This window comes from Limulus polyphemus, unplaced genomic scaffold (assembly GCF_000517525.1).
Source record: "Limulus polyphemus unplaced genomic scaffold, Limulus_polyphemus-2.1.2 Scaffold927, whole genome shotgun sequence".
Taxonomy (NCBI): domain Eukaryota; kingdom Metazoa; phylum Arthropoda; class Merostomata; order Xiphosura; family Limulidae; genus Limulus; species Limulus polyphemus.
The window spans coordinates 27083-37722 of record NW_013666537.1 but is presented as its reverse complement, the minus strand read 5'-3'; the positions used below and the strand labels follow the sequence as shown (position 1 = coordinate 37722).

At 34.8% G+C, this 10640-nt stretch overlaps 1 protein-coding gene across 2 annotated transcripts in view; it reads right to left on the bottom strand.

Moving 5' to 3' along the window:
- LOC106461281 (nose resistant to fluoxetine protein 6-like) overlaps positions 1–10640 on the bottom strand; it is a 57735-nt gene that overhangs the window by 28591 nt on the left and 18504 nt on the right. For both annotated transcript variants that reach the window (XM_022388158.1, XM_022388159.1), the window contains exon 6: positions 1167–1260. In XM_022388158.1, coding sequence (XP_022243866.1) covers positions 1167–1260 — 94 coding nt within the window. The remainder of the gene's footprint in view (positions 1–1166; positions 1261–10640) is intronic.

The following is a 10640-nucleotide window of genomic DNA, read 5'->3' as shown; positions in this document are numbered from 1 at the left end:
CAATAAGTGGTGCTGTGTAGTGTGAGTGAAGTAGGGAGTCCACAATAAGTGGTGATGTGTAGTGTGAGTGAAGTAGGGAGCCACAATAAGTGGTGATGTGTAGTGTGAGTGAAGTAGGGAGCCACAATAAGTGGTGCTTTGTAGTGTGAGTGAAGTAGGGAGCCACAATAAGTGGTGCTGTGTAGTATGAATGAAGTAGGGAGTCACAATAAGTGGTGATGTGTAGTAGGAATGAAGTAGGGAGTCACAATAAGTGGTGATGTGTAGTGTGAGTGAAGTAGGGAGTCACAATAAGTGGTGATGTGTAGTGTGAGTGAAGTAGGTGGCCACATGAATCTTGATTTCATTCTCCAGACTGTGATACTTTCCTTTTTAAATACGATCCCAATGTTTATCAATGGCTTTACTAGAGTAATGTCTATATCTGTATCATCCTAGAGAAATATTGTTATATTCCAAACAATATTCTCTATATCCTGTTAAAAAACTGCACAACTGTTAACAATATTTCAGTATTTTGATGTTAAAATTAATTCGAACTTTGTGTAATATGGCACATACATTAATACTATTATCTACTGATCAATGAGTAACGGCCCATTAGAGTAACAGTTATTATGTTTACGTTGTTTTTTAACGCAAAGCTACGCATTGGGCTAACGGTTCTCTACCTATCTACAGCGGGAAATCGAACCTCGAATTTCAGCATTGTATATTAGGAAACGTACAGCGAACCCAATGTAGGACTATTATTTTGAACCAAAAGAAAGATCTGATCTATTGTTGTTGAAGTTTCAGACTAAATGTACTTCTCCAGCAGGCGCACAGAATATAAAACCTGTTAGTAACAATTTTTCAAACTATATTCGTCTGAAAATAATACTTTGTTTCAACTAAAAATAATGATAACACTGAAAATAAAATATCTTTGAATTACAAATGGTATTGTAAAAATATCTGAACAACTTATTTCTATTTGTTTTTCGAGTTTTGTGCTATTTTGATTAAATTATCAAATAATTTTATTCAACATATTTTTAAAATGCTGTGATTGAAAATTCAACTAAATTCCAGAAATATAGATTCCTAATATATTACTTTCGTTGTTTAGATTTTTTTTGTAGTGAAACAAGACATATATTGAAAATTCAAAGAAATGTGCAAACCTCAGGAAGAAGAATGTGTCTACGGAAACAGTGAAGTTTTCTACCGGAGCAAAAAGTGAGTTTTGAGCGAAGTCCAGAAACCCATGAAGTCTACCTAAGTAAAATGACATCCAAATAGAAATAAAGAACACAAACAGAATTTACTGAATACTCTGCTGAAGATACATCTTATTTCAAATAAAGTTGTTCGGTCCTGTACATAAAACTTTTAAACACTACATGATTTCAAGTTACTTCATAATAATGTTTACAAAATAGTATTTTAATTTTCGATGTTCGATCGTTTTACAACGTCAGTTAAAAGCCTATGTTGGGCATTTTAGGAAAATGATGAAAAGAGTTTACAGTTTTAAGTGCTGACATAGAAACATAAATTGGTGAAAGATATTGTCTTTAAAATATGCAAAAGTTGAGATAGAAACAAAATATAGGTGGTTAGGGTGCTCGACTCGTAATCTGAGGGTCGCGGGTTCGAATTCCCGTCACACCAAACATGCTCGCCCTTTCAGCCGTGCGGGCGTTATAATGTGATGGTCAATCCCCCTATTCGTTGGTAAAAGAGTAGCCCAAGAGTTGGCGGTGGGTGGTGATGACTAGCTGCCTCCCCTCTAGTCTTACACTGCTAAATTAGGGACGGCTAGTGCAGATAGCCCTCGTGTAGCTTTGCACGAAATTCAAAACAAACAGAAACAAAATAAAATGTTTGCGTTTAATTATGATATTTTATAGTACTTACAACTGTAATTGGAATGTTGAAGCCGCCATATTCTATAAACATGTGCATTTATAAGCAAAATTTTATAATTGCTTTAATAATCGAAATATTTATTATTATTTCAAGGCTCAGTAGCATTTGCTTTTTCACTTATGGGGTGCCAGCTGACAAAAACGAAACATTAAAATACCGGTATTTAGAATTGTTAAAGAAAAGCAACGTATTTCACTCAAGAGTCAAATAACTCAGAATTTACATACTTGAAAACAGCTACGTGGTTATAGAGGAATGTAAAACAACTTTATAATACACGAAGAAATTCTCACGAAAATAAAACAAGTAAAGCGTTGTCTAATTATAGTAGTTACCCGTTTTGTTTTTAATAAATTTGTATTCGTATATTTTACGGCTCTCCATTTCCATTAAATGTGTGCAAGAAGTCGATTAAATTTATTCTTGTTCTTTTTCTGAGTGCAAAGCTACACAACGGCTAACTGTACTTTGTCTACTGCAGGGAATCGAACCTCGGCTTTATGCGTTGTAAGTTCGTAAACTCACCCTTGACTGACAAGGGGACTCACCTTTCAGAATTTAATTCTAAATACAACTATATATTATTTGATAATACGACCCTGAGTAACATGTTTATGTGACACATGGGTTAAACGTGTAGGTTCAAGAGCCTGCAAGGTTCAAACACAAACGGTTCTGGTGTCAGATTTGTTTTTTCTTTCGCTTTTTAATAGCCTGTACTTATATATTGATAAAATCTAAGTTCTTTTTTTTTATCTGTTATTATATTTCTGCACAAAATATACTTGGTAAATAAATGCTATACATCTGTCTTTATACCTGGCACATATTATTTCAATGAAACTATAGTAAAAAATAGGAATGCTTTTCTCCAGTTAGATGATGTACCCGTTCAACGCACAGGGAAGATATGGGGGAGAGGTGGAGAATCCGTTTGCATGTCTTTCCTTTCAGCATCAGTTTGTCTTCTTTCCTTTGTATCTTCGGGATCTTCATTTCACCGTGTCAGTTGTTTTCCTTTCTTCAATTATTCTATTTTTTTCTAAGCTTTCCTGATTTTGTCCTGTCATTCACCTACTTTTTCTTTCTCTTGCTAAGCGACGGTTTCTTTCTTGCACTATTTCAGAATTATTTTTATTCATCATTTTAGTTTAGAATTTATTGCATAGATGGCGGAAGTACTATACAACTGAAATGAAAAGCTGAGGTGGTTTGATGCGTTATACATGCCGTCTTTTAATCGATAACCAATATCTAAAATCCCTAATTTAATCTATAATAGTATTGAAAGAGCTTGCTGCAAGTATGATCATTTATAAAGAAAACACTAACATAAAATCCTGACACAACTGGTATTTGAATGCGATAATTCCGCTTGAGGTCGGGGAGCTTTACCCATATATATATATATATACTAGCGAAAGCATCCGGTTTCGCTCGGGTTATTAGGTTGATTTATTCTAGATGACTATAAAAGTACAATCTGTATACTTTTGTTACTCCTTTACAGCATGTTTGCCTGTTTATAATGGTAACCTTCTCTCTGATTTGTCCTCCGATTTTAAACTTAAATAATAAAAACATGTGCGTGTCTGTCTGTGATTTCCATTTGTAATATAAATAACCACTTCTTTTCAATGTGGTTTTTCGCTAGCTTGCCTCATTAAAAAGATGCGCATGCTTGCACGCACGTGGAGAAGATAAATAATAATACCCAGGTACACACCCTCGGGGTCCACTTAGTATGAGTGCAAAATTTCAGGTTTCTAGGTCCTTTGCTCTTGGAGTTATGGCGGTCGCACACGCACATAGACACGCCCTTTTATTATTATAGATATATGTAGATAGATAGACAGATAATTCAGAATAAATCTAACAGGGATCAGCACACTGGAGAACACTGTTTGTAATACATGATAATGCAAATAAATTCGAGCAAGTAATTAAGAATATGACAAGAAATGGATAAATATTTGTTTTTAAAAAGGCGATAACCCGGGTTATCTCGGGTAAATCACAAAGAGTGTTAGAACTTATGGCTAGAGTAAGAGCAACTAGTGAGTAGTACCCGCCGCCTACACGAAAACCTAATAGGTAGGTTGATTGTCACATTTTTTTAGTGCCACTTTATACGACACATAGGTTAAACATCCAAGTTAGAGATCTTCATGGTTCAGGCATAACCATGCCTTATTTATAGATGGTAATGAGAGGAAGTGTAGCCAATCAACAGCACCCATCGCTACAAGGAAACCCTTAAAAGAATAGACGTATTGATGGCTGTATTTTAATACCAATTCACAACTGAAAGCACATCATGTGTTCTTGGCATATCTTGGATTTGAACCTTAGACCTTTCGATCCTAAGCCCATGTTGGTAACTACTAAGCTATATCTGGCCTAACATTGAGGTACTTTGGTATTTTATTCCAGAATGTATTTCGCACTTGTTTAAGAAAGTTCAGTACTGTTACCACAGCGGGGGTCACGTGACGCTGATAACATGTCATATTCTCGAAGGTTCGTGAAGCTTCGAGAGGTTACTAGATATGTGGTATTCTTGTATATATAAGCCGCCAAGAAGTGACGGCAACAAGGTAATGTAATTGAACTGCGGACAGAGAGAGGTATTGTTGAGTCGAGCACGTGAGTCGTTCATTGTGAATTATAGCGTTTGTTATAGCGTGACTGTGGAAATTAAGTGTATTGCTAAGTTGTATTTAGAAAGAGTAAACCAGTTTTATTTAAGAAAGGACTTGCATCGCTAAAGTTTTTTCGGAAAGAATTTTTACGGAAAATTAACTAACGACCAGAGACATAACAAATTAGGACTATAATTTACTATTAAAACCTAAGTAACTTTCATATTCAACAAAACTGAATGTCATTGTTGTTTATATTTCAACAAAAAAATAATAATCGCATTTAAATAGCAATACATTAGTTCAGACTCCTAAAATAGAAGCATTTAAAAATAAAACCCTACACCGTAGATTTTCTACTCTGAGTTCAAATAATTAAAAACTAAGCGGATTAATAATATCATAGATATGACAAAGCAAAAACCACTGTCAATTCTTCTGGGTTGTGGTTTAATGGAACGCTGCCAAAGAAGTTGGTGTTATAAAATGTATTTTATACTCCAATGTGCACTTGAGAAGTTACAAATCACTGTTGTAAAATACTGTCAAACAGTTTAGTTAATTGCTAAGTAAATGAGGAATCTAGTAATCCATCATGTAACCTGTGATGCACATGATTACTCATTCATCTAACACTATTATGTGCAGCGGTTTCACACAATTTTGTATCAGTTCTCATCTTTGTGATACACCCTAGAGATGAAAAGTGAAATAAGCTTGTATTAAACAACTTTAAATAATATTATCTTTGCGGTAAATCAACGAATTTAAAATGTTTCAAAATGTCAATGAACCATAAAATAGATTAGTCACTATTGTTGGATTGGATCTTTGTGGCGCAAAGAAACGTGGCTATCTGCGCCAAACACAATTTTAATATTGTTGGTTAAGAATGATCAAATAGTGATATTAAAATATGCCCCCCCCCCAAAGAAATATTTGAAAAATTACTTTCGATGTTTTAATTTGAAAAAAATAGAAAAAATAAATAGAACTAAAAAGGCCAATGCCCCGTAAAAAGTAAAATCACGATCAATTTTGGCAATGCCACTATCAATGGCACTGTTCAACGTCAACGGCAAACCGCTAGACAAAATATGACTAAATTGATGCGCCGCTGCCAACAACAGTGTCACAAAGGCCATACATTGGCGGATCAGTCTCTCGTAAAAGAATATGATGATTAATGAAACTGTGGTCAATGTGTTGCATAGACAAGACAACTTCATCTCTCCGATCCTTATAGAAACTAGATGGCCAAACAACAACAGTAGGCTTTATCTAGAAAAGCCTGCTGTGATGTTTCTCACTCCATAGCGACTCCAAACTGGCGTGAAGCCGTACTTTCACGATAGGTCAAAAGTCCACATTAGGAACAGACAGGGCTGTGACAACGCCAGAACAGACAGATTTAACTGCAGTGTCACCAAGTTCGTTTCAAGAAATATCAACATGTCCGGGAATCCAGAAAGACTGAATCAAGATATAATTATGGTAAAGTGAAGAGGGCCAGTAGTTTTAGAATATCTGATAGGACTGGATGAGATCTCACATTAAGTGACTCCAGAGCCTTCAAAGAGTTAAGCATGTCAGTATGGATAGTATGCAATGAAATATTATAGATTTCAAAGAAGACGTATTGATGTATCGTTTATGTGTAAAACCAGCAAATGAATAGAATCAGGTCAACCACAGCAGTCTGTGGCAAATACGCTACAATTATCTCAAAACGTCATTCCAAAAATGTAGAACTGATTCCAAAACAACGTTACAGTTGCTTAGAACATAAGCAAAACAGATGATCGTGGCATTTTGAACAATATTCTTTTTACAAGTGAGTCGCACTTCATATTGCAGCCAGATAAAAGAAAAACATATAATCACTAAAAATAAAACATGGTATCAGATCCACCTTCACTTTCATATGGCAGAAGTGTAAGTATAGTGTGAAAAATAATAAGCATTCACGATCATAGTAGCCTTTACGTTCTGCAAAACGTCACCACTAATGTCATGCAATGCAGGTCAGCATCCTATGACCATTTGCACTGTAAGGTGCTGGCTTAATGTGTTCTGATCTATGGCTTAACGGTGGACACATTTCTCGAGAAAGAGAAGAAGGATCGAACAAAATGGTCGGCATACTCATCAAATTACAATCTCATCGAGGATGTAGGCAATGCTCTTGGGAGGTGCATTGAATCCCTCTAGTTACTCCAGACTCTGTAGATGCTCTTCAGATGAGGTCTTACTTGTTAACGTCATCTTTTTATGTACATTTTGACCTGAAGAAGGCTGTGGGAGAAATATTGACGGCACTGTCACTATCCAGTTCAGATAGGATATTCCAAAAGATGGATTTGATATCTTTGTTTTTAGTCTCTGTGACTTATGTGAAATATAAAATAAATATAGTAGATCAAGATACATAACCATCTACGCAATGTATCCTATACTAATAGTAGCACAGCATATTCATGCCAAAGGAACAGCCGATGATTTGCCAAAATTTGTTTCTTTTTCAGGGGTATTTGTTGTGCTGTTACAAATCGTCTGTGAGGAGTACACGGCTCAAACATTTGCAGCAAGTTCATGTTTAGAAACTGACAAAAAGGAAGATGAAACTATCATAAAGAAAACAATTCATTAAATTACCAATGAAAAGTTGGTTTGTCTGAATGCGATATTGATCAATCAGACAACGCTATCTCTTATATTATACTTATAATCAATAATTACTCGTTACAGTGAATAGTAGAGGTTATATGCTTGATTTGCAAGTCTACCGCCATTTGAGGAAGTCTCACTGCTGCAGTTATTTGGAGGCATCGTACATAGCTGTCACTTGATCATAACAATTGTCATCCATATGATAAGCAGCATTTCTGAACTATGTGTTCGGCAAGCCACAAAACTATATTTATTGTATACTTTCCTTTATGGTTAACCATTTATTTTGAAATTATCACCATTTACAATTTGATGACGAGGAACCCACTTTTTAGAAAATAAAAGTTTGGTTTGTTTGTTTGTTTGTAATTAAGCATAAAGCTACACAGCAGGCTATTTGTGCTCTGCCATCCACGGGTATCGAAACCCGGATTCTAGCGTTGTAAGTCCGCAGACATACCGCTGTGCCACTGGGGGGGGGGGGTCAATAAAAGTTTAGAAACGGCTTGACTGGGTAATGAAGAACACGTTGTTATAAATGTATTCGATCCGACACACAGTTCAAAAACATAACCTCTATATCCCCTGGCATTCCGCCCATGAATCCAAGAAAAAAAACAATCTTCTAGTATACCTTATAAACACGACTTTCCTCAACTGATTACATAGATGAATAAATTAACTCTATAAAGCATTCCTTTATATACACCAACAAATTTCCACACAACCACCAGAACAAAAACCTCAAACTCAACTCACAAACAAAATTGACACTAACACACTAAACAACAACACAACATTACACTGCAGTTTACAATTTATCCCTGAAATCAGTTTAAGAAATAATCAGCAATTGGAGAAAACTTGTCATTAAATATAAGATTCCTGTTGGAGTCAAATTCACTCAAAAACCCGGCCATAAACTAAGATCATTACTAAATAAAATGTATAAAGAATCACACAATACCAACGTCATTTATAAAATAATCTGCAATAACTGTCCAGAATTCTACATAGGAGAAACAGGAAGAAAATTGGAAACCAGCTTCACCGAGCATAACAAAAAATCCTCTAAAAAACACAGCATATCTATAAAAACATCAATAAACGTAGAATAAATGTAGCTATTTTATTTGAACAAAACAGCCCCACCCTAAGTATCAAACATCGTGGTGGTCATGGATCATTGCCTAGGCTGTACAAACAGCAGTGGGTCAAACCTGTCCTGTGAAGGACAAATGTTTACATGATATGCTTTTCTTGTTATGACTCCTGATAGGTAGATTTATATAACCATTCGTATTTAAATGAACAGGAGAAACTCCACGGAAAAAAAAAACCTTTAGAAATTTATGAGATACTTTTTAAATTCAAGTAATTTGTTCTGTAGAAGATATATTTTTAAATTTCACACATTTTTTTGCTATGGAACCTGATAGATATTTGTAGCTATTCACTTTGGGAGGCTTGGTTTGGTCTGATATTTCATTGGTGGTAGTGTCCAGGGTCACTGATGAGGAGTGGAATTCTCCGAAACTGGTCTGGCTCATAGACACACACCCCAATGAAAGAATAGACCATTCCAAGCTTTAACTTGTTAAACAAATGTTTAAACAACTCTACTTATTCAATTATGTACAAGCTGCCCAGTGTCAGATAACAATACGAAGAATTAAGCTGTGACAGATTGCTACAAGTTCTTCAAATACCTAGAGAATGATAGGTTTCTTTTTAGTGAGTGTAAAACACGTAAGTAAACCAGTTTGATTGTCATTATAGGTTTCTAAATGCGCATTTCTTTACTGCGACAGCTGACAGCTAAATAGGTCAAGAAACATCTTGGCATAGAAATGTGACTGTCACTCCAATTTTACTAAAGTGAACGTATCTTAATTCATATGTCCAAACAGCGGGATGCTATATATAACCTGTTAATTTTGTGCTCTAGACAATAACACATTTGAAACACAAACACACATGGGAATAAAAACATCTAAGAAAATTCAAAATTGAAATATAATCCTATAGCGATTAGTTTTTAAACCACAACGTGTTTTAACATATAATCTTATAATGGACATTTATTTCTGTAACAAAATGTTTGAATGTATAAACGCATGGAAAATTACAGTCTCTCTCTTAACTAATACATATATATAAATATACTAGGGGCAAACTCGTGCTTCGCGTGCGAAACGTATTTATACCTATTATTTGAATATTTTTGAGTAGAATTAACAAAAAGTAACACTTTATGAAACGGAACATGCAGTTCTGTATATGAAAGTCATTAAATGTAAAAAATATGTGTGAAATATCTACGTACTACAAAAATATATCTCTGTACACAATATTTATTGTATAAACACCCTATCTTTCAGTGTATTTACCATCCTTCACCAACAGCTTTATAAACCTAATTATCGAAGTAGTTGTCCCTAAACGTAGAGTTGAGTCTCGTCGATGTTTGTATAGTTTAATAAAATATAACGCCAGTTATTCAAGGACTGGCAGAAACTTTAATTATAATCAAATTTATAATACTTCGTATACATAAATAAAAAAATGTAACATGCAAATATATAAAAGCCTCCTGTTCTGACCTAGAGCGTATTATAATATATAACACCGGTCTCATCAGAAACATCTCCTGCTGGGTCAGCTGTAGGTTTACGGACTAAGAACGCTAAAATCTAGGGTTCGATTCCCCGCGGTGAACAGAGTGCATATAGCACATTATGTAAAGAAAACAAAAACACGAACTCAACATAAATATATTGTAATATATATATAACGCATGCAAGTTTCGTTCACTGTATAAGAACATATTTACTATATCACTTTAAGGCTAATAAAAAAGTTTCCAGTTGAGAAATTATGCTCTTCAAAAAGAAAATATGCGTTCTACATTCACATTGAACACTGTCCTACTACTAACAACATCAAATGTTAACATTGAACACTATCCTACTACTAACAACGTCAAATGTTAACATTGAACACTGTCCTACTACTAACAACATCAAATGTTAACATTGAACACTGTCCTACTACTAACAACATCAAATGTTATCATTGAACACTGTCCTACTACTAACAACCTCAAATGTTATCATTGAACACTGTCCTACTACTAACAACATCAAATGTTAACATTGAACACTGTCCTACTACTAACAACATCAAATGTTAACATTGAACACTGTCCTACTACTAACAACATCAAATGTTATTTTTGGGTTTGAATACCCTAGGTGACTTTGGAGTTTCTCTGAAAAGAGAACATGTTTAAATTATAAAGTTATGATACCTAGGTCTAGGTAATAACATATTCCAATCTACAGCCCTTGAATAACTGGTCGGCATGGCCAGGTGGTTAGGGCACTCGACTCGCAATCTGAGGGTCGTGGGTTC